Raw genomic sequence first — 25,347 nt, 5'->3', positions numbered from 1 at the left:
TTATCTGTGGTTGGTTCAGGAATGTGGCTGTGAAGCAATTCTGGCAGGTGAGAGAGGTAGTGTTCACTGTAGACTTCTAGGAAACTTATCTTTGCTCTTGGGGGAGTTTCTGGGTGTCTCATTCACTCACTGTCCCACCCTCCCCCCATGAAGGAAGCATGCAGCCCTAATTGCAAACAAAGCATCCTAAAACCATAAGGAAAATAATCTCGTCATTGTGAAAGGCAGAGCAGATGGAAGGAACCAGAGTCAACTATATGATTTAACAACCCTAGAGTTTATCTAGTTGCTGGACTTCAAGTTGCATAAGCCAATAAGGTCCCCATTGCAAGAAGCAGTTTGAGTCAGGCATTCTGCTACTTGCAGCCAAAACCATCGTAACTGAATAAGGAACACATGAAATTTTCTTTAAGGAACCAATGAGAGGGAAAAACTAAAAACACCAGAAAAAAGAAGGGACTAATGATGAAGCTCCCAGAAGGAGAAAGAGAGCAAGGAAAAGCTAGCTTCAGAAAAGTGGAAGAACATTATTATTCTGAGATACATGAGAAAAGTAAGGAGTAAAGATAGACATTTTTGAGTGAAGAGGAGGGACGTTTAGAAAGTTTTGGATTGGCTTTGATCTCAACATCTTAGAAGGCAAACTCATTCCAAGAATGAATGAAAGGCTCTAAATGAAATTATAGATTTACAGAGAAGGTAAGAGTTTGTAATAATGACTCCATTCATTTCTTCCTTTATACGTTCAGTATATATTTGAGGATGTAAAAACATTACAGATACTGCTTTATACTTTATGTATAAAACATAAAATCATGCATTCTCTTGCTTTCCAGAAACATGTAGTTTAGCTCAATGGTTCTCAAATTATAGTTTCAATACAGCAATAACAGCTAACCTGTATAAATGCAAATTTTCAGGCCCAACTCCAAATACTGAATCAGAAACTCTGAGGGTGTAGCTCAGCAATCTATGCTTTTAACAAGCCCTCTAGATGATTCTAGTGCACACTAAAGTTTAAAAACCACTAGTCAACAGTGACGATTAATAGAGTTATGAACAAAAAGCAGTGGGAGGGCTTCCCTGGTGGCGCGGTGGTTGAGAGTCCGCCTGCTGATGCAGGGGACGCGGATTCGTGCCCCGGTCCGGGAGGATCCCACAGGCCGCGGTGCGGCTGGGCCCATGAGCCATGGCCGCTGAGCCTGCGCGTCCAGAGCCTGTGCTCCGCAACGGGAGAGGCCACAACAGTGAGAGGCCCGCGTACCGCACAAAAAAAAAAAAAAAAAAAAAAAGCAGTGGGAGCACAGGGAATAGAGTGCTAGGGTAAATCAAAAAGGCTTCCAGGGCTTCCCTGGTGGCGCAGTGGTTGAGAGTCCGCCTGCCGATGCAGGGGACACGGGTTCGTGCCCCGGTCTGGGAAGATCCCACATGCCGCGGAGCGGTTGGGCCCGTGAGCCATGGCCGTTGAGCCTGCGCGTCCGGAGCCTGTGCTCCACAATGGGAGAGGCCACAACAGTGAGAGGCCCACGTACAGCAAAAAAAAAAAAAAAAAAAAAGGCTTCCAGAGGAAGCAGTGTTTAAGCTCAAACTTCAAAGAATGAATAGAAGTTAGCCGATATAGATGCAAAGTATTACATGTTCCATATTGTTTAAAATACCATTGTACCACTTTTCTTTTTCAGTTATCTTTTTTCCTCTAATAGAATTTTGTTCTCTAATAGAACAGTGCTAATAGAATTCTAGCAGTTAGCCCTGAAATTCTAAGCCCTTCTAACTGGCAATAGGAGAAATCTCAACAAGAAAGGAATTAAATGTTTCCTTTCACTGCTTCTAAAGAGCAGATATTCTGCATGAAACAGCCCTTGACAATTCACTTCTAACAAAGGATTCTTATAGGATACGCAGACTTCAAACACTGGTGCTATCCCTTAAAAATGTCTATAATTCTCATTGGTTATCTCACATAATGTAAATTGAAAGGTTTTCTGCAAATTAAACACTTTAGTTTTCTTCCATAATCATGGACTAAAAACAAATAAAACCTGGCTCAACTAAGTCTCTTCTTTGAATACAGTATGACAGTTTGTATCTAATTTAAATTAATACTACATAGATAAGATGGAAGCGGGAATAAGAATATGTATTGGAGGAACTAATTTTATGTTTCTTTAGTACAAATCTGGAGAGGGAGGCCAAGGAGGAAGATAAATGGATAAGCAGATAGATCATGTGACATGCAATGGAGTTAACATATCCATTTGTAGGTTATAAGGACCTATCAAAGAAACTTAACATGAACAAGGAAGTAAACGATTAACTAGCCATGTAGAAAGCTCAGAAGGTAGAAGGTAGACTGGAGTGGGCCCAGTAAAGTGTTTGGCAATCAGTACCTTGTTCCTGTATTATGTGATTTTCCCTTTTAAAAAAGTTCAAACTGTGTAATTTGAAACTTTATTTTTAAAATATTCTAAAATTTGAATTTTTCAAGAATCACCATCTACTTTCCTTCAGCACACATTTTGTCCTAATAGGCCCTACTGCAGTACAAAACAAGAAACAATAATTTCACTAACTCAGTCAATCAAACTACTTCAGTAAATAATCATGCTACAGCCTGGAATTACCCAAACAAAAATTCTTCTAATTTTCTTTACAGATATTTAAAAGTTTATTTTTTTCAGAAAACCAAAGCAATTGATTCAACAATAATAACAGTTCTAGCATGCAGCAAGTCATCATTTAACATCTAATGTTTAAACTTATCATGGATGTATACAGTTTATCATGGATGTATACAGTTTATTTTCATTCCTATAAAGTTTCCATAGCTTGTAGTGATAATAAAAGTAAATGAGTATTTCGTTAGAGGTACTTCAAATAGCACTACAGTACCTCTTCGACAAAATTTTTACAATATTCCAACTTTCAATATGAAACAGCTTAAAAAGGCACGGGCCAAAAAAAATGTATAGTAGTATCACTTAGGCAAATAAAGTCTAATAATCATACACGCACAACACTGTTAGGATTCTCCTGTTAGGGTTGGGAAAGGAGTATATGAGACATTAACTTCAAATAAAATTACATAAATAGCTTAGGAAAATTCCCAAATATACAATTTCAGACATATTAAAGAAAAAAACCCTTGAACCTTTATTCTTGGAAAACATGAACTAGTCATCCCTTGCTTTTATGTAATAGATGTGTTCTTAAAAAGTTCTGTGTAAAGCAAATTCTATAAAACATCACCTTGCTTGCACTGGAGGAACACATCTCAAGGAAACATAAGAGAAATTATTCTTTAAAACACATGATTCTCCTGCACATTTGTACATCGTTGGGCTTTTATCTGTACTGTTAAGTTTAATCTCTATGAATTAAACCCAAGTTTCTCAAAATTCACTTGTAAAAGAAGCAGACTGACTTCTCCTCCCCCCTCCCCCCCGCCAACAAAGACAATTCTTACAGTACAATGTAAAATTGTTCCTTTATCCATTCTCAGTAGAGGGCTTGTCACTACATATATCTGCGAGTGCTAGGATAAATACCCACCTGTTCTTTTCACCTTAGAAAGATAATGGTTATTTTCTCTTATTGCTAGGAAATGTCATTCTTAAAGATTTTATTAAAAATGGCAAATGTGAAGGACAATGTGTGATTACAAGCCTTGTACAGTTTGATTAAATATTCCCCAAATCATGACAGTACTGTTTAGAATGATACTCTCAATTCCATAAGCATCTTATTCCTATACGGGATTACCTTACTAATTAAAATAACAATTTACTAATGATCAAAATAACATATTTTAGCATTAGAATCTTGCAAAAAAACAGGAATAAAAACTAGAACTAGACCTAGTCACTGCCGTTTGATCAAACTTAATAGAATATTTAGTTTAGTCATAGGACCACTCAAAGGGGTATTAAAAGACAGTTTTGCTAAGGTAAATGTAAAAGTCTTATGGAGATGCAGATCTACAGGTGAGCCTTAAGTCTACAACTACTGCTATCAATCATTAATAAGCATGTAGATGAATTGCATTCATTCCTCTGAAAAGATGACACTGCATACATATCATCAAACAGATTATGGCACTTGAACATTATTCCTGATAAGTAAACATGGTAAAAGTATACAGGTGCATCCTAGCCTCTCTCCTACGTTTACATTTTGGGGGTAAAGATAACAGCAGGCTGGGCAAAAAAACAATTCAAATCACCTATAGAATAGGAGGGGAAGCTACCGGAGTCCTAAGAATAAACAGCTTGGAAAAGAACAATGAAAATAATGCTATTGTTTTCTCATCCACTTTCACTTTTATTGCCTTTATAGTTTTTAGCTTATAAGAAAAAATTTTGCAATGGAATTTGAACCATAGGTGTAAAATACATGAAATAATATAGTGGGGCTATCTGTAGTGGCCAAAAACCAATTTTTGCCTCTGTCTTTTGAGCATATATAAAAGGACATGGCGTGTCTTAAGGAATAATTCCTTTAAAAATGAGGCTGAATTATTTGTACCACATCATGGATTTACAACATTTTTAATACAGCCAAAGTGTATGTTAAAATAAAACAAATACTTGCTTTATGGCATCAAATCATGTTCTTCCCCCTAAAAATTAATTTGGTTGTTCCTAAAACGTATTACATTTCTATGTATCTTACCTCTGACTATGCAGACAAGCAACTGCCTATGAAATTATTCAATCTAATGCAGGCCTTTTGATAAAAATACATTATAAATGACATAGGCTAAAGAGCAAGGTCACCAGAAAGACCACATGTTAGTGGGTCTGTCAATTACATAACTGAATTTAAGACAACCATTTTCTCTTGTGGTCATTCCTTAAAGTGAGTAAGTTGATGTCTCTTCCAGTGAGGAGCCTGTCTGAATGTTTTGCCACAAACTGAGCATTCAAATGGCTTCTGCCCTGCATGAATTAGATAGTGTCTTTCCAGTTTAGATGGGGACCTAAAACTTTTAGAACAAACACTGCATTGGTAAAGAAGGCCGTCGTTCCTCTCAGTACGCCCTGAATAACTACAACAATGACTATGATGGCTCTGCTCTGATTCCAGAAGTGCACTAGAGAGACAGGGCTGCCTGTTCCTATAGGGGGTACCAAGAATGAAATCCTCTGATTCTGCCTTAACTTTTATTTCTGATGTTTGATCTGACTCTGAGACCTCGTGTTTTTGAAAACCAAGAGCCTGACATTGCTGGGAAGCACTATAGTTAACATTATCACCTTGATGAATGAAAAGTTTGTTCAAATTTTCCAATTCTACTTGGCAGAGAGATTTTCTATATGGAATCTTATCAATATGAGTTAATTTATGTCTTTTCAAGTGAGCTGACTGTCTAAAAGATTTCCCACAAACATTACAGCCAAAAGGCCTCTGTCCAGTATGAATTAAATAGTGTCTTTGTAGTTTAGATACGGAAGGAAACACTTTCTCACATTTGTCACAAGGACACATCTTATGTCCAGTATAGATGTTTTCATTTGTAACTGAAAAACCACACTGAAGCACTTCACAGTTTTCAAAGAATTCCTCACCTGATGAACCATAGATAGACACATCTTTATTATTCACAGAATTATCCATAGTTAACATGTTCTCTGGTGTAAGAATACCTTTTACGTTTTTTCCCATATTTTGGCTCTGGAAGTGCTTTTGCCAAGAAAATGGCAAAGTCAACATTTTCTTCTTTTTATTGCCAACTGTCTTATATGTTCCATGCTTGCCAAGAGAACCCATAAATGTTCTCTGGGTTTGTTCAGGGCTCTGCTCACCAGAAATAAGATCACAATTTTTCAAGAAACTGTTTTTAAATACTTTTTTCTCAGATCGAAAATTATCTAATTTTTTACCCCCAGCACGTTTAAGCTTAGCCAAGATTTTTTTAACAATGGTTTTATAGTTGTAGCTTCTTTTGAGCCTGCTTGGAATTTTGCCACTTCTGGCAGGAAAACACTTGTGTCCACTGAGAGTCTGCTCTGATTCAAAACATTCTTCACACTCTGGACATTGAAAAGGGACAATATAAATAGAGTGGACATCAAGTTGATTATTCTCCTCAGATTCACATATATCACCATTTTCAAAACTATCCTGCTTTTTATTTAATTTATTAGGCAGGGGGCCTGATTCTGGACTCTTCACCTTTAATGAAAGAGTCTGAAAAGTCTTATTCCTGGCATGGATTTGTTTATGCTTCAGAAGTTTGCTTTGAATCTTAAATCCTTTTTGACAAAAACAACATTGAAAAGGTCTTTCCTCTGAATGTGTGAGTTGGTGGATTTTTAAGTGAGTTGACTGTCGAAAAGATTTACTGCACAGGACACATTTAAAAGGCCTCTGACCAGTATGAATAAGTGCATGCCTATCAAGTTTTGACTGTGATGGGAACAGCTTGCCACAGATTGTACACGCGTGAATATTCTTTTTTTTCTTTGTAGGGCTGTGTGTAGGATCAGGCTTGGAGCACGGGTGTAATGCCCATCTCTCCTCTGTGGTAAGAGCATGATACATTCCATACACTGGCTTTTCTTGCTTGGCCTCCAGCAGTCTTCTGACCTGTTTAACATCATTCTGGTAAGTTTCATTGTGAAGCTGTTGGTGCTTCACGAATGTCTTCAGATTCTTAAAGTGGCGTGGACAAATACTACATTTAAAAGGCAGATTATGAGTTAGTTGATGTCTTTCCAGATGAACTAGTTGTCTAAAGGTTTTATGACACACATCACATTCAAATGGCTTTTGACCAGTATGAATGAGATAATGCCTAGCTAATTTTGAGGGTGTTTCAAAATGCTTGAAGCAAATATTGCAGATATATGGCCTGTTTCTAGGTAGTTTGTTGGCTACTACACACTGTTGAATCTTTAGCATTTTAAAATTGTTTTCAGCCATCATATTCTTCAGTGATATACTCTGATGAGCTCCATAGTGTTCTTACACTCCACAGATGTCTAAAAATTAAAAATAAAAATGTATTAATTAAAAATTACTTATTCATATGAAAAGAAATAATTTAAGCTGTTCTTTGGCTAATGGTATTAAAGGCAATAGGGAACCTCAACTTTTCCTGTGTTTAAAAGTAAGTTAATACCATTTTAGATACTTTAGAATCATTAAACTAATTTCACTCATACAGAAAAATGAGGAGTCTTTAAAAGAAATACTTAAAAATGTATATAATTTTAAGCTATATTTCTAATTAATTGAGATGATACATTAAAAGGGGACTGAGTTGAATTCCTTAACATTAAATAGATCTTTTAATTCCAATTTTCCTAGTCCACTATTAAGTAGATTTGTCATTTTTCAAAAATTGGGCTAGAAAGATAAAGAGTGCAAGAAATAAAATATAATACTAAAAATAAGACATATCTGCATTCAATTATAGCATACCTTGGACATAATCTGAGAATGGAATATTTTAGTTATCAAAATTCTTAGCCACATGATTAGCAATATTTACTCTCAGTTACTTCTTTGGACCAACAAAGATAACATAAACAACTGGGAGAAAATGTCCCAGAAAACCTGGATTCTAGTCCTGGATTTGCCATCATATGAACTTGGTGGCAAGAAGAAGGAAATATAGATTCCTCATCTCTAAATCAGGAAAAATGCCTTCTGGCCTGCCTACCACATTGAGTTGTTGTGAGAATCAATGGAGATAATGCACCTAAATGTGTTGGAAAACTGAAGCAATGTATAAATGTAAGGTATTATTTAGCTCAACACTAATCAAATTTAAAAACTTTATCCTTATCTACTTAATATCATTTTTAGGGTTTCTAACTAAGAGATAAACACACTAAACGTACAGTCCTTTTTATTTCTCCTTTCCACTTCGTTGTAGAAGTCCTAAAAGACAAGTACAGAGGCAATGAGGTTGACACACTGGCTACTTATATACTTATCTACAGCTAAGTAATTGAAAGTCTGAGTGTAGTTTACTTTTCAGGCAGTAGAATAAAAAGGTCATTTTGGTCTCAGTTAATATAAAGATACTTTCCCTAATATACCTCTGTAGAACACATGCAAAAGCTTACCAGGAACTTTCACAACCATTTTATACCCTATCTTCTCCTAACTGAAAAGCCAATTTTCTTCTCATCCTTCTTCTTCTACTGCATTTTCCTTAAATAAGGAAGCCAGAGATTAAAAAAAGCTGTTCCAGCTCTCTCATTCTAATGTTGTATCTTCTAGTTGAGATCAGAGAGTTGATAAATCTACCAGAAACCGTGTTCTTTTGTCAGATGATTTAGTGAATATCCAACATATATGCTGTGTGCTATTATCTATTTTCTCCTAGAAGACACCTTAAACACAAAATCACAAACACACCCACTGTGGTTCTCTTCAGGAATCTGATTTAAAAACAGAAAAAAAAATCATTTATTGAGCAAATTATCTTCTAGTTGTTTTATCATAGTGGTTTTCAAACTGCATGTCACTACCCATTAGTAGATTGTGCAATCACCTTAGTGGGTCATGATCAGCATTTTTGCTTAATAGAGTAGAAAATATCAGATTGCATAACATATGGTAAGGATAAATACTGTTTTGTGAAACTTCTATAGGAGGAGGTAAAAAACTGTGAAACCTGTTCCTGGCATACTTTTTTACACACTAGACAGAGGAACCTACAACAAATCAATCACTTTATTCAAAGTGGCCAAGTAATCTATTAAGTAAGATTGGGGCCCATAGGATGAGACAGGATTACTAAGGATTATTAATTTTCTTCAACTGACCCATATAACCCCAAAATATTTATCAGAAAAATCTAATTAGAGGCCAAAGGTAATATGCCACACAAATAATCTGACTGCAAGCCACTATATTAATTTATAAACTACACCATATAACCCAGATATCCACGTTAGCAACAATCAGCTGTTGATGCTATTACTATGCACTTTCACAACACTGAGTTAGAGAAGTTACAGGTGAATGGCCTCCAAATCCCTAAAATGCTAACACAGCAGCAGTTATGAGGATTAAAATTAAGTGAATTGCCAAGAACTTGGCAATTTATTTAATTCCTGTCAGGCAAAATCAGGTGTTGAGGTGTCAATTAGGACAATGAGCCAAACTGCAAGTAATAATCAAGTCTTTATTCACTTACTGCAACAGTGCAAGCAAGAGGCTAAAAAGTACTGGTTCCCCAGTGGTCGATTAAATGGAACACTAGGTGAGGGTTAGGTGGATGCAATGCACACAATCATCTCTCTGCAAAGGAGGCTGGAACAAAAGGTTTCTGCCTCTTTATGGACCTGTGGGCCAGGGGAGAAGGAAGGAAGAGCTAAAAGTGGAATGGTCCTGAGTCAAAATGGAGAAAAGTACCTCAGTGAAGGCTGCCCCCTCCACCTTCCCTCCTTTTGCAATAAGGAGGTATTGGTGGAGGCACCTGGGAAGTACCTCGGCCAAGGCCCTCAGAATGGAAGTACCTGAGCCAGGAATGCAATACAGTATGAGCATGGCTAGTGGGAGGGAAGGGGTGAGTCCTTGACTGCAACTCCCTCCAGAAAACTGCAGTGCACTGGCCATGCACAAGTCTGGTGTGGCAAGAGCAGCTTCCCCTGAAGAGGCCAGCCAGGCAAAGCCACGCGATTGTCTATGGTCGGGCCTGAAAGATCACACATAGGATTCTGGCCTGCAGCCAGGGTCCTCAGCTCCTATTGTGTATTTCTTCTTTCCTTTAATAGTTTCTTTGGAACACTTGAAAAAAATTCCACACTAGAACCACACACATGACAACCATTTCTGATTATAACAGGAATTGACTACCTATAGTTACTGTGCCAAAAAGAGACTATGGCTTATCAACTAACACTAGCACTAAGACCGGATACTATTGTCAGTTGCGTCCACACCATGTGGGAAAGCACTTACTGGAAGCCCTATATTGTTAGAATCACTGGTGGCAAGCAGTGATCTCATCTGCTATTTATAAGTGACAGCTAAGGGATCCCCAAGCTCCAAATGCAGTCCCACGCGTACTTAAGCATATGCACAGTAATTTGATAGAACTCCAAATCCCACTTCTACTGATTTCTGTGTTCTTAAATGACCTTTTTTGTCGGTCATATTTCAAAAACAAATCCAACAGTGTGTATTTTTTCCTATGTTAAAGTGAAAATAAAAGATGGTAAATCTCAATGGGTCAACCCCCAAATTATCCTGACAACAGCAAGATACACTCCGTTGTAAAACTGTGAAAACCGATCTCAAAACATTCCAACGATACTTCAAGGCCGAAAGCCTGTTGGTTTTCCAGTCTTAACGAACAACATTAAAACAAGGTGAGGCTATAACAAAAGTAAATGAACAAGAAACACAAGAACTGAGAGAAAGTGAGAGAACTTTCAGTTACGGAATAACCTCTGGTGACATTTATCACAGCCTTTCCCTCTCTGTAGCTTCTTCTGCCCCACTTCCCCCGGCCCCCTCTCTTGACCTTGAACCCTCACCTCTTCCTCTCAGAGGGATTGCACAGGACACAGACCCTGACAACTGGCTCTCGCCCTAATTGCCCACAACCAGTAAGCACCTAGGAGTCGAGCCAGAGTCCAGAGACTGCAAAATCCCACACCAGGAAAGGAAACGCAAGGGTGAAAACTGCTTTGGTCACAGAGAGGGGGGAAAATGCCACATGTGATACGACCCACTGCAGGGGAAAGTATCGTTTTTTGCAATTCCTCTCAGAGATTCCCGCTCCCCATGAGCTGCAGTCAGGAGGCGGGGAAGTGGGAAAAGCAAAGGAGCTGAGGTCGTGGCGCCCCCGTTCTGGGTCCCCGGGCACCTTGGAGGGACCGAGGCAGGCCCGACCTTTCCCGGGGGATCGCTCCACCTCACACCTGGGTTCTTGAAATCCTCCTCACGCACCTGGAGCTGGCACGGGCCCGCGAGCCGCGCATCTCAAGGCCCGGGAGCCGCGAAGGCAGCGTGCACACGTCCTCAGGGCCGGCGCGGCGACGGGCTGAGTGCGCAGGCGCGGAGCTCGGAAGCGCCGCCGGACGCGGTCCGACTGGAAACAGGCTCCCTCCAACCCAGGGCCGCAGTCGCTTCGTCTAGCCTGCGAGTCTCAGAGGAAAAAGGGGCTCCAGAAGTGCGTCCCCCGGGCCACTCACTCGGCCCTGCAATTGTGAGGGGAAGAGAATAGAGGAGTGAAGAAGGGTGCATTTTCCATCTCACCTCAGTCCTCGGCTAGGAAGACCACGTAGCCCTGACCAGTGGGCTCAAGGCCCTGCTGGAAACTGGTGAGCCCGCGTTCAAAGACCACTCTTCTAGTCCTCTAATGTCAGAGGGCCCATGGTAAACAAAACGCCACGTATCAGGGCCTTTCTGTGCCAGCCCTGTCCTGGGCACTCTGGACGTTGTCAGAATATAGCGCAGGGGTCAGGGACATGGGCTTTGCGGTCAGGCATACCTGGGCTCCACTCACAGCTCTACCAATATCCTGATAGCCCCGGACCTTCTTAGCTTCTTTGAGCTTCATTCCTTCAGTATATTTTAGTTGTCTACAATGTACAAAGCCCTGTGCTCAGCTTCTGAGTTTCTTCAGATTTCTCTGACAGTTAGATGAAATGGATGTAAAGTGCTCAACATGGTGCCCGGTGCATAATAAACTCCCATATAGCTATCATTTATTAATTACTATTTTCAAATTAAATATAACAATTTTATGAAGTGATAGGATACCATTTTAAAATGAGGAAAATGAGACTGAGACGTTAAGGAACTTAACTTCGCACAGCTGATAAAGGATGGAGGTGGGATCTGAGCACAGGTAGTCCTGCACTTTTAATTCACTACTGCTTCTCAGATTGTGGATATCTCAACATTTTATGTAGACACAATTAAGGGTTAAATGTTTAGTGCAGTTACAAACTAGGGTGGCACATTATTACTGAATAAGATGCTTGGGTATGTACTGAAGATTTTAAGTACAGAAGACACTAGAGAAGAATTTATTGTGGTTTTTGCAGGTTCTGAGTGTATATGTCTCAGCTTGAGATGAGAAAATGAGAACAAGTAACAAGCATATTTTTCAACTGTAAGTATCTTTTTACATTACTTTTCAAGGACCACTGACAACAAAAATTGTTATTTCTGATGTTGGTATATGCACCTCTATTTAAAAAGGGAGAAGTTAGGCCAATGAAAAGTCTATTTCCCATGTGATAACATGAGGAAATGGCTAATAGGAAATAAGCTTTTGCTTCTCATGAAACAACCTTGGAAGAGTCACATTTGGGAAAGGTTGAAACCCTTTCTTTCAACAGAAACAGAGACGGAGAGAGGAGGGAAAAAGCATTATGTATCCTGAGTGCTAATCCCAGGGTGGGGATGCAGATTATTCAGAGTTGCTTCATTCTGCAGCTTCTCTTGGAAGCTCAGCTCAGTCAAACCAAGGAAACAGTTGCATCCATCACCAGCCACATAAGTCCTTAGGAGAGATATGCAGATCATGAGAGACTGTTACCTGAGGTTGGGGACCAATGGAGGGTGCATTACCTGCAAAACAGGTAGGCCTTTGCACCAAGAGCCTGAATATGGAGTGAGGAACACAGGTGGATGAGCTGTTCTCCAAGGCCACAAACCTTATCTTATAACCTCCCCCATTTACCCTGAGAGCTATCTCAGGAACTTTCTGGTTAAAAAAAAAAAGGAGAAATTACTGTGAATAAGAGTCATCTGGAAGATTTCATTGAATAGGTGGGATTTGATTTGAACAGGGACTTAGTAATAGGTATAATATGAATAATAGAAAATGTGGGACAGGATAGAACATTGTAGGGAGATATGGTAGTAGTGACAAGGAAAAATAAAGGAATGGCTTGGCATACATTTGGGTTAGTATCTTACCTCTGCAACTTACTAGTGTGTGTCCTTAAAAGTTATTTAACCTTTTTAAACCTTATTTTCCTCATCTTTAAAATAAGGATATAATCAATCATTCATTTATTCAATGACATATCATGTACCAAGACAAAGGAGTCACTTCTAAGTACATACAAATGAAAGTAGGGGCCACGATTTTTTATATAAAAAATTAAAATACCAAGTACCTTCTTTATTTCTTTTAAAAACTGAAATTCTGTATCCCCCAAGAATCTCTCTCTAAGCTTTTGTTCTATTTTAAATATAGTCGGGTGTATATGTCAATCCCAGTTTCCCAATTTATTCCCCCCTTCCCCCCCCGGTAACCATAAGTTTGTTTTCTACATCTGTAACTCTATTTCTTTTTTGTAAATAAATTCATTTGTACCATTTTTAAAGATTCCACATATAAATATCATATGATGTTTGTCTTTCTGTCTGACTTACTTCACTCAGTATGACAATCTCTCGGTCCATCCATGTTGCTGCAAAGGGCGTTATTTCATTCTTTTTTATGACTGAGTAATATTCCATTGTATATATATACCACATCTTCTTTATCTGCTCCTCTGTTGATGGACATTTTGGTTGTTTCCATGTCTTGGCTATTGTAAATATTGCTGCAATGAACATTGGGGTGCATGTATCTTTTTGAATTATGGTTTTCTCCAGATATACACCCAGGAGTGGAATTGCTGAATCATATGCTAATTCTCTTTTTTTAGTCTTTTGAGGAGCCTCCATACTGTTTTACATAATGGTTGTACCAATTTACATTCCCACCAACAGTGTAGGAGGGTTCCCTTTTCTCTACATCCTCTCCAACATATATTATTTGTAGACTTTTTGATGATAGCCATTCTGACAGGTGTGAAGTGATATCTCATTGTTGCTTTGATTTGCATTTTTCTAATAATCAGGGATGTTGAGCATCTTTACATGTCATTATTAGCCATCTGTATGTCTTCTTCAGAAAAATGTCTATTCAGATCTTCTGCCCATTTGTTGATTGGGTTGTTTGTTTTTTTGATATTGAGTAGTATGAGCTGTTTATATATTTAGGATATTAACCCCTTGTCAGTCATATTATTTGCAAATATTTTTCCCATTGAGTTTTTTTTAAATTTATTTACTTTATTTTTGGCTGCATTGGGCCTTCCTTGCTGTGCGAAGGCTTTCTCTAGTTTCAGGGAGCAGCAGCTACTCTTCATTGTGGTGGGCAGGCTTCTCATTGTGGTGGCTTCTCTTGTTGTGGAGCACGGGGTCTAGGCGCACGGGCTTCAGTAGTTGTGGCACGTGGGCTCAGTAGTTGTGGCGCACAGGCTTAGTTGCCCTGTGGCATATGGGGTCTTCCCGGATCAGGGCTTGAACCTGCATTGGCAGGCGGATTCTCAACCACTGCACCGCCAGGGAAGCCCCCACATTGAGCTTTAATGCTTGTTAAAGCCTGTTCCTGCCCCACAGTGATTGACCTAGCAGAGAGCTTACATCTGCTGTGTTCATCCCACCTCTTATCGTTCCTCTCTCCTCTTCCTCCTTCTTCTGTGGAGCAACCAATAAAACCATCTGGTCACCTGCAACTAATCCACCAAATTCTGTATCCCTCAGGTGTCAGTTTCTACTCCCAATTATCAAATAATTTTTTTTATTATTGAAGTACAGTTGACTTACAATATTAGTTTCAGGTGTATAGCATAATAATTTGATATTTTTATAGATTATACTCCATACACAGTTATTATAAAATATTGACTATATTCCCTATGCTGTGTATTACATCCTTGTAACTTACTTATTTTACACCCAGTAGTTTGTACCTCTTATCCTCTTCATCTGTTTTGCCCCTCTTCCCATCACTGCTGCCTCTGGTAATGACTAGTTTATTCTCTGTATCTGTGAGTCTGTTTCTGTTTTGTTATAATTGTTCGTTTGTTTTATTTTTTAGATTTCACATATAAATGAAAACATACAGTATTTGTACACTCTGCGCCCATCCATGTTGCCACAAATGGCAAAATTTGATTCTTTTATGGCTGGGTAATATTCCATTGTATACATACACCACATCTTCTTTATCCATTCATCTGTTGGTGGACACTCGGGTTGCTTCCATATCTTGGCTATAGTAAATAATGCTGCTATGAACATTGGGTGCATACATCTTTTTGAATTAGTGTTTTTCAAAGAATTTTTCTAACAAAGAAAACTCTCCCTTTCTAAGGGGACTTTTGGTGAATAAAATCTCTTTCTCATCATATATTTCTAAGAGGATTTTTGGTGAATAAAATCTTCTCCTCCTCATCATGTATTTCCTTGAGAAAAATACTTGCCATCTCTGTATATTTTGCTGCATGGCTTCTGAGGGAAGGGTGGCAGTGGCTGGGGTTGGGGAGTGGTCATTTGGAATCAGAAGGTAAAACGTAGTACAGCTGTATTTTACTTAAAGTAGTTGGACCACCTCCACCTCATAGGCTAGTATCAATCTCCTAAAGCGTTGCTGGAAATTTTCTCGAAAGCTCCATTGGTGATAATGCCTATTGGATTTCTGGGTCTAGTGAGGTAGCACCATCCTACCCCACTCTCTGTGTGTTGGTTCAAATTCAGTAGCACTGGGGTTCTAGAGTTACCCTAAAAGCAGGCAGGATTCCCATAGGACTTTGACCACATTTGTTCACCCTTAAGTCAGGGCTGACCACTGGACCGTCAGTGACTATGGAGACCCCTCCAACTATTATAATACCAGGGTCTGGGCTAACCAAGGAGGGAAGGTAGAGCTATGGTATCTGCCAAGCTTTTTGTTTATGGTGTCAGGAGAACTTGATGCTATGACCTTTCTCCTGTTTCTGGATCTTAATTTCTGGAAGACTGTTCTTCTCACAAGCACATTCCACCAAAAAACACCCATCTTCACAAGAGTGGGAACATATGGAGGTACTTCTCTTCTTAGCCTCCACCCCCAAGTGGTGCTGTGGATGGTAAAACTGTCTCCAGCGGCTGCTAGATTCCTGGGGCAAATATGTAAGATATTACTGATCTCTTGTTTAGGACTGGCTTCCCAGATAGGTAAAAATTCAGTAGTCATGGTTCGTGTTTAAGGCCCAGGGATTTTTCTAGCATGTTCTCTGATCCAAAGTAAGGAAGTCACTTTCCCCGTAATGAGGGGTCTTTGGTGTTAAAAATCTGAACTTGGGTGACTGAGCTCCACCCTCTGCTCGGCTGGATTTGTACCCTTATTTCTAACCCTGAACAGTTCCCTCTCTTCCTCCCCTTGAATAACTTCTTTAAAAGCAAGGAGCGGGAAGGATAACTCACAATTTCACAGGAAGTTCTGAGCTTCTCCTGTGATGTTTTGCTTTAAAATCCTCCTACAGCAACTTTCTTCAACAAGCCTGAGTTTTCCAAACTGCTTTCTAATAGCAACGTGGAATGCTTTGTGGCAAAAGCTGCTTAAGTTTTTTTTTTTTTTCCCTTCTTGTGGTACGTGGGCCTCTCACTGCTGTGGCCTCTCCCTTCGTGGAGCACAGGCTCCGGACGCACAGGCTCAATGGCCATGGCTCACGGGCCCAGCCGCTCCGCGGCATGTGGGATCCTCCCGGACCGGGGCACGAACCCATGTCCCCTGCATCGGCAGGCGGACCCCCAACCACTGTGCCACCAGGGAAGCCCAAGTTTTAACACAAGCGCAAAGGTCATTTCTCCTTCCAGCTGTTACATTGTCAAAAATCTGACTTACAAATCCAGGCAGTTTACCACATTTTAAAGTATTGTTAAGCAGTCAGCTACCCAGTGTACCCTAGGGGATGCATTGGAAGCTTTGTGGTCACATAAATTCCTAATTCTGGATCCTGAAAATTTTAATTATTGTCCACATCCCAACTGTCATTTCTCTAATAGTTCAGGGAATGTAAAAATCCTCCTTTCTGCACTCCCTGAAAATGTCTAAATTTCTTGTGGCATGTAGCATTTACTAGGGGTCCTGATAGTCAGTCCCAAGTTCAGATCCCTGAAGGATCCTGTCCCAGTAGAAGAAGCACGCATTGTAGGAATCTTTCATTAGACCTGTAATGAGTTGCATTGTGTCCCCTAAAAAGACATGTTCAAGTCCTAACCCCAGGAACTGTGAACGGGACTTTATTTGGAAATAGGGTCTCTCCAGATATAATGAATTGTTTTGATATGAAATCATCCTGGGTTTAAGGTAAACCCTAAATCCAGTGATGATTAGCCTTTTAAGAAAAGGACACAGAGAGACACATAGACACACAGTAGAAGGCCATGTGAAGATGGAGACAGTAAAGACCTCCATGTATTTAAGGAACAAGTAGAAGGCTCAGGAATGGTGCTCAAGGAGGGAGTGGTACAAAATGAATGAGCTCAGAGAATGGTAGGGGTCAGATCCTGTGCAGCCTTGTAAACTATGGTAAAGAGTTTGGATTTTATTCTAGATGTAGGGGAAAGCATTTGTAAGGCTTTAAGGAGAAAAACTGGTCTGATTTGAATTTTTAAGTGATATCTATTGCTGCTATGTTGTAGTTAAGTGAAGGGTTGGGGAGGATTTTTATGGTGTCAAATTAGCTAAACCTGAGTTATGTTTCCCAGAATTCCCTTCCCTGTATGGCTCAGGGGTAGTGAGCCTCACAAGGAGCATTTTGTACGCTATTTGGAAGGCAGAAAGGAAGCAGTAGCCTATTGCTTTTACACTTGGAAGGTCAGAGCAGGGCACAAGACCCCACTGCAATGCACCCACATTACTGTAATCTGCTGGCTCACCTTACTGGCCTGGGACAACATCTGGCTCACAAGTCCTGCCAGAATTTCTTCTTCAGCCTCGCTCAGCCCTGGGCCAGGATCATATTTAGCTCCATGACTAAGGGCATCAGCTTCTCCAGCGGGACACATACTCTCATCAAAGTTGGAGGCTCAGAGGTTGTGAGAGAATGACAGTAATTCCGAGTCTGTCTTTGTAGGTTCAAGTCTGTTCTCACAGGTTCCAGTTGATCCTCACATTTCCCTCTTTATATTCATCATTCCCTTTAAGTGCCAGAGCCTGGGGCTGGCATGTACACTGTCAGCTTCCACAGTTGTAAGGTCAAAGCCCTATAACAAATTCATATGCATATGTATGTGTGTGTGTGTGTGTGTATATATATATATATATATATATATATATATATATGTTTTACATATATGTGTATTTTATATATTTATATAAATTTTGTAGTTTTTATACTTATATAAAAGATTATAGTATATTTATATAAATATATTTAGTTATAAAATATGATATATATTATATATTTAAATATACTGTATTTGAAATATGATGTTTTATTATATTTAAATATTTATTACATATAAAAATATTTTTATATGTTATATATTTGTTTTATATACGCATGTGTGTGTGTGTGTATGCGCATGCATCCTTGTGGTTCTGCTTCTCTGATTGAACACCACTGAAGCAGGGGCAAAAGTGAAAGCAGGTGTACTTGTGTTTTTTTTTTTTTTTTTTTTTTTTAGTTTCTGCTTTATAACAAAGTGAATCAGTCATACATATACGTCTGTTCCCCCATCCCTTCCCTCTTGTGTCTCCCTCCCTCCCACCCTCCCTATCCCACCCCTCCAGGCGGTCACAAAGCACCGAGCTGATCTCCCTGTGCTATGTGGCTGCTTCCCACTATCTATCTACCTTTCGTTTGGTACTGTATATATGTCCATGCCTCTCTTTCGCTTTGTCACAGCTTACCCTTCCCCCTCCCCATATCTTCAAGTCCATTCTTAAGTAGGTCTGTGTCTTTATTCAGCAGGTGTACTTGTTAAGTGGCCAATACCGTTTAGTCCAGAACCAGAGACACAGAGATACAGAGATATCGTTATGGAGATAGAGAGAGGTGTACTAATTTAAGAATTGTTTTGGATGTTGTATTAGGGTTCTTTAGAAAAACAGAACTGATTGGATATATACAGAGAGAGAGAAAAGAAAGAAATTTATTATAAGGAATTGGCTCATGTAATTATGGAGGCTGAGAAGTCCCAAGATCTGCAGTCAGCAAGCTGGAGACCCAGCAGAGCTGATGGTGCAGTTCTAGTTTGAGTCTGAAGGCCTGAAAACCAGGAGAGCTGATAGTGTACATTCCAGTATGAAAGCTGGTGGACTCAAGACCTGAGAAGAGCCAGTGTTTCAGTTTGAGTCTAAAGGCAAGAAAACACTGATGTATCACCTCAAATAGACAGAATGAGCTCCCTCTTACTCTTTTTAGTTCTATTCAGGCCCTCAACTGATTGGACGAGGCCCACCAGCATTAGGGAGGGCAGTCTGTTTTACTCAGTCTGCTGATTCAAATGTTAATCTCATCCAGAAGCACCCTCACAGACATACCCAGATAATGTTTAACCAAAGTCTGAGTACCCTGTGGCCCAGTCAAATAGACACATAAACTTAGCTATCACAGAGGTAGAGCTTACAAAATGTATGGATCTATATTGGATGCAGGTCTGGCTTCATGTGCAGTTGTACCAGGCCCCATACTTAGAAGGACTCCACAGTTGGCTTAATGCTTTGCTGTTGCTCTCTTGAAATTCTTGATAATTTTTCAACAAGAGGCCCTGCATTTTCATTTTTCACTGGGCCCCACATATTGTGTAGCTGGTCCTGATGGATGTGAGGAGTGAGGGGAATAAAAGGCTTAAGGATTACACTTGGGTTTTTGGATTAAATGACTAGGTGGATGGTAGTGCGTTGGAGGTGGAAATTGACAGAGAGCTCAAGAATTTTGATTTGAACATGTTAACGTAGAACTGCCTCTTAGACATTGTGGTAAGATGTTTGTTGATTGCTTCCCCAGCATTCATTTCCCTCTTCCTGATTCCTAGCTAGACCTTGTTTCGCAGCCTTGTGGTTAGGGTTTGATTGGCTCTAGTTCCAGCCATCCACACGCTGTCCTGGCATGGCAGTCTCTGCCATATAGGGGCAAAGTAATCAACTAAGCTATATAAACTACTGGTGCTCTTTGTAATTCCCTTTAACCATAGACTAAAGAAGAAGGAGAAGACTGATTATTTGAGAAGGAGAGGCAAAGGCTGCAGAAATCAAGCCTAAAGTTTTCTCAATTTCAGGTCGTGTATAATTGTGGGAAAAACTCCTTGTTTTCCCCAATATCTGTCTTTGCCATCTTCCTCCTTTGTTAGCTGAGCTCCTGTTAAAAAGACTACATTTCCTTACCTTCCATGCAGCTAAGTATAGCCTTGTGATGATATTCTGTTTAATGGGCTGTAGGGGACATTGTGTGTGTAATTCCTCCTCGCTTCCTCCTTCCAACTGTCTAGAATTTATATGCATTGACAGGAATCTCAGTAGTAGGTAGCAGAAAAGAACCCTGGTCCTTTGACATCCTGAAGCCATGCCAGTTCTGGACTTCCTACTTCTTGTTTGTTACAAGAGAGCTAAAACGATCTTATTTAAGATAAGATTACTATCTACCACTATTTTTGATTTCTGTCACATGTAGCCAGTGTTAATCCTAAATGATACAGTGTCCATATAATTAACTCCTTTTCTTTCAAGGGCACCTAAATGAATGCTGGCTTGATGCAAACAAGAGTCTAATTAGAACAATTTTTTTTTTCTTAGTCAGACATCGTGTGTATTTTCTACATACACCAAAAAAAGAAAGAAAGAAAGAAAGAAAAAAGTCCTTTTACCCAATCCATATTTTGCTTTGCCTTTTAAGTCATAGAAGAATTTTAGATACTTTATTAGGATCTATTATTAAAAGCACTGCTACTTTCTCTAGGGAAGCAACAGTTGATCCACATTTTCCTGGCACTAGCTCACAGTTCATAAACCCTTGTTTAAAATTAATGCAAATCATTAAACAACACAGAAAAAATTTCTTTTAAAATTACACAGTACAAGCTGCCTTCTGAGAGACTGGAAAAAGTGAGTTTACATGTAATCTCAGATAAGGTGACCAAATATTCAAAATTGGCGAAGACAGCCCCAACTCCCAGATTGCCCGCTGCTCTGGTTTCTGTGTCAGCACACGTCTTGTGGTTCTAGCCAGATGTCATCCAGCTTTAGCACAGGAATTCCTCCCCCTGCTCAGGAGAGCAAATAACTGAAAATGGGGGGAAACAACCTGAAAGTATAAATGGCAAAAAACTAAAGCATGGTTACAATATTTTGGTTCTTTGTTTGACAAAGTGCAGAAGCATTTGTCAATGAATACTGTTTAGTTTGGTGTCTTTCACACTGTGTATTGCATGACCCATTTCTAGGGTGTGATTGATATTTTTAAAAAGTGATATTGACTACAACAGACTAGAAAAGGCCAGAGTGCATTGCACATACTAAGGATGAGTATTTTTCAGAAATTTCTGTTTGGGTTTTGTCTGTGAGTCTTTGGTACAAGAGGGTGAATAAATGAAATTTAAAACAACTAAATTTTAGTTATTTATGACTGCACTCCCCAGTGTTTCTTGAATCATACAGCAATACTAAGAAATGTTAAGCCTTCCATTCGTCATATATTTAACCTATGTAACTGTAACAGTACTTGTGAGTCCATCACTTCCTTGGGTGGGGTGTTTTCCCTTCAAGTCCCAGACTCACATAAGTTTTCCAAGGCTGTTCCAGGGACTTTACAAGTGTCCAGGACTATTGGATGAGGTGCTGTCTACAGGGGATTGGTCAGTGGATAGTTCACTCTTGAAGTTCACTGGAAGTTCACATGGTGTTTAAAGACTAAATTGAAGTTAGCCAATTGGACAAGGAGAGAATGGCATTCCAGGTAGAAGGAACAGTATATATTAAACAGAAGAAAGAAATAGTAGATTGTATGGGTTCACAGTATCTTACATGTAATTTTGAAATCCAAGAAGTTCTAAAAGCTGAAAGCTTTTCCTTAATCCATTAGGCAGGAACACCTGGCTCAATCTGAACTCATTGGTGTGCTGCATTTGTCAGGGACCCATCAGGAAACAGATGGTATTCTCAAATTGGGATCATTGAAAGAGGATTTAATAAAGAGACTCATTCAAAGGTGTGGGGGGAGTGCTGGCACAGGGATAGGAATGTGATAGTGGGACAGGAGAGTTGTGATCCCGAGACACACGTCCCTAGGAGACAAGAGGAGAGAGTGGTTCTTGGAGGCCAGAAGGAAGGAGTCACGGGAAGAAGACTACCTAAAGAGCACCTGCCTCCAGATGACTGTCCTTCAGGAGAGGGAAACACCCCAGGCTCCTGGATAGCCTGCTGGGCTCCCCATTGACTACATCCCATTAGAAACCTGGGGGCAGTGGAGTGTGGGGCTGAAGCGCAGATAGGTCAGTTTCCCAGGCACAGAGCAGGTGCAAAAGGGTGGATTCTAGATCTGGAGGAAGCAAGGGAAGTGGCTCAGTGGCAAAACCAGACCCCAACCGACTGAGGCCATTTGTGGCCTTATAACACTCAATGTGAATATGCTAGGTTTGCTGCAGAAACATTTATGTGTTTGATACGAGTTGATGCCTTAGACCATCTGGGGTGTTATGTAACATATATACATATACATCTATCTATCTATCTATGCATGGGATTACCTTTTGAAAATCTAAAAAGTTATGAATTCTGAAATGCTTGTGGTCTGTGGGGTTTCTGTTAAGAGCATACCTACAAACAGAAAACAGGAGACATTTCCATATGACTAGAAGATTTTGTATGTGGGGAGTTAGAAGGCAGGAGAGGAGGCTGGAAAAGTGGACTGGAGCCATGACAGAAAGAGGCTTTTATGTCAGGCCAAGAGTGTGGACTTGGTTGTAAATGGTGGGGATCGATAATAAAGACTTTTAAAGGGGATGGCAAGGTTATGCATGTGTTTTACAAAGATCACTCTGGCTATAATGCACAGATTGGGTTGTACTCTCCTGGGCAGCAGAGCATATGATGGCCTGGGTTTGGCATTTCTCTCGTATCTCAGAGTAGAGAAGGAGCAGGGGAGGGAGGCAGGGAGGGGTGAAAGGCTGGCTCTAGTGACTCACAACTGCACAGATGACACTTGAACAGAACGTGGAAGAATCAGAGAAACACCTGCTGGGGACCAGAAGAGGACACTATAACAATTTCAGATGTCATATTCAGCACCGCTTAGTAAGCTGCTTAACAAGGCTTTTGCCAGCATTGCAGATATACTTCATTGCTCATCAACCAAGAGAGATACTGTTCCCTTGCTTTTTTGAATCATATATTCTTCTTAAGAGAAATGAATAGGGACCCACAGGCGTTAAGTGGCAGTAATTACCCAGGAAGTCTGTGATAGAATCTGGACTGGTCTTCTAACTCTGGGCCGTGTTGTTTTTATCACACCACACTGCCATCCAGTCAGTCTGCAATATGGTGATGGTCCACGTAAATGTGTACTTGAGTTTCTAAAAAGAAAATATAGAAGTAAAAGAGTAGTGCATTACCTATTGACTTATCAGTCTTTGGAAGGTATAATTTTTTCCTCTTCAAGTTTTAATGAAAATAAATCCTCAAAATCTATAGCATTAAGCAAAATAAAAGTCTAGTAAAGCTAGCACAGTAGTTTATGCATAATTATGGAAAAACTGGTGCACAAAGTGATTATATATCATGGCTCACTTGGTCAGACTTATTACACAGTTTATAATTGATTCTTAATCTTTCTCAAATTGTTTAATGGTTTCCATATGCTTGCTTGTGTTTTAATTCATGTGCATTTAGTGAATCTCACCTACCACAAGCAAGTGAAAAGTCTATAAAATAAAAATTTATCTCCTTTTCGCCACTACCCCTCCCCATTCAACACTTTCTCCAGGGCTAACCACTCTTAAGAGGTGTGTTCTATTTTTTCAGGTTTGTATCCAAATCTGCCTATATGTTACAGACATACAAAACCAAATGTTTCTTATGTTGATTTCCCACAAAAATAGCATAACACCATGACAGTGTTCTGCAACTTGCTTTTTTCACTTGATATGTTACATATATATTCATGTAAATATTAATGATTGCTTTGTGTTCTATTGCAAGAATTTTCTTTAATTTAACCATTCTGTAACTGATGGTAAATAGGCTCTTTTAACGTTTTTATTATGACAAATAATCCTTCAGATTAACATCCTTGTACTACTTCTTAGTTGTAAATACTTGAAAGACCTTGCTCTCTAAGGTCTTTGGCCAAAGTATATATTTTGTAGGAACTGATAACTTCTTTTTTATTAAACCTTCTCTTGGAAGTCATTCATATTAACCTATAAACACAGCAACAAAAAACCATTTTATTGAATTTTAGGCAAATGATAAAAGTGACTAAGGGTTTATATCTGGTAGAGACCATTAATATCTTGCTATTTTCTGCTTTAGCTCACTAATCTCAGTTTCTTAAGCAAGGTCATTCTGGAGATTACTCTTTTTTTTTTTTTTTTTTTTTTTTTGCGGTACGCGGGCCTCTCGCTGTTGTGGCCTCTCCCGTTGAGGAGCACAGGCTCCGGACGCGCAGGCTCAGCGGCTGTGGCTCCGCGGCATGTAGGATCTTCCTGGACCAGGGCACGAACCCGTGTCCCCTGCATCGGCAGGCAGACTCTCAACCACTGCGCCACCAGGGAAGCCCTGGAGATTACTCTTAAAAAATTCTTCTTTGGTATTTACTTCATCATATCTTTTATCTTAAGAACATCTAAGAGGAACAAATCTGGGAAAGAATCTCCAGGTTAAAGAGGTGGAAGTTGCTAGAAGTTAAAGTGGTGTTTCCACCCTAGGGAAGTGATATGCTAAAGGGCTGTGGCACCCAGGACATTTTCTAACTCTCTGCTTCCACCTTTACCTCAAATAATGAGCTCCTCTGAGAGGAGCAGTGTGTGGTGGCTAGGAGCGTGGACTTACGCACTCATCAGCTGTGGGTCTGGAGCAAATGACTTAACTTCTCTGTGCTGCAGTTTCTTCATCTGTTAAAACAGGGATGGTGATGATGATGATGATGATGATGATGATGATATTGTCTACTCTGTAGGGTTGTTGTGAAAAATCAGAGATTAATATTTATAAAGCACTTACAGGGCCTGGCGTATAAAAAGCACTATATAGGTATTTGTTAGATAAAATACACAATGTTATAGGCACTGTGAAGTCTCCTGAAGAAGCAACTGTTCATGAAACTTTTCCAAAGCTCAAATATAGCTAAACTCCTCCTTATCAGACCTTCACTATAGAGCTTTCTCTATTCAGTACTCACAGAAGCCCTATATTTCAGTGGTTTGTTCTGGATTTCTAACTTCTAATGAGAAATGATATTTTCTTTAGGTTAAAAAAAAAGCAGGTTAAAAAATGGACAGATACTGGGTGTCTATTTCCTCACAGTTGTTAGCACATTCTTTTTGTTCAACAAAATAGTCTAACAAGAAGAGGAGATTTGCAAAAACATATCATAGAAGAAATCG

At 39.6% G+C, this 25,347-nt stretch overlaps 1 protein-coding gene across 1 annotated transcript; it reads right to left on the bottom strand.

The window, feature by feature from the left end:
* Positions 1-4,845: 4,845 nt before the first annotated feature.
* On the bottom strand, positions 4,846-6,927 carry ZNF770 (zinc finger protein 770; the record flags this gene model as incomplete). Its single annotated transcript, XM_079699552.1, has 1 exon — positions 4,846-6,927. One exon carries the CDS (start codon positions 6,925-6,927, stop codon positions 4,846-4,848), a length of 2,082 nt encoding a protein of 693 aa, XP_079555678.1.
* Between the last annotated feature and the right edge of the window lie 18,420 nt (positions 6,928-25,347).

The sequence above is a fragment of the Hyperoodon ampullatus genome (genome assembly GCF_949752795.1).
Source record: "Hyperoodon ampullatus genome assembly, chromosome: 3".
NCBI classification, from domain to species: Eukaryota; Metazoa; Chordata; class Mammalia; order Artiodactyla; family Ziphiidae; genus Hyperoodon; species Hyperoodon ampullatus.
This window is presented reverse-complemented; position numbering and strand designations above follow the sequence as displayed.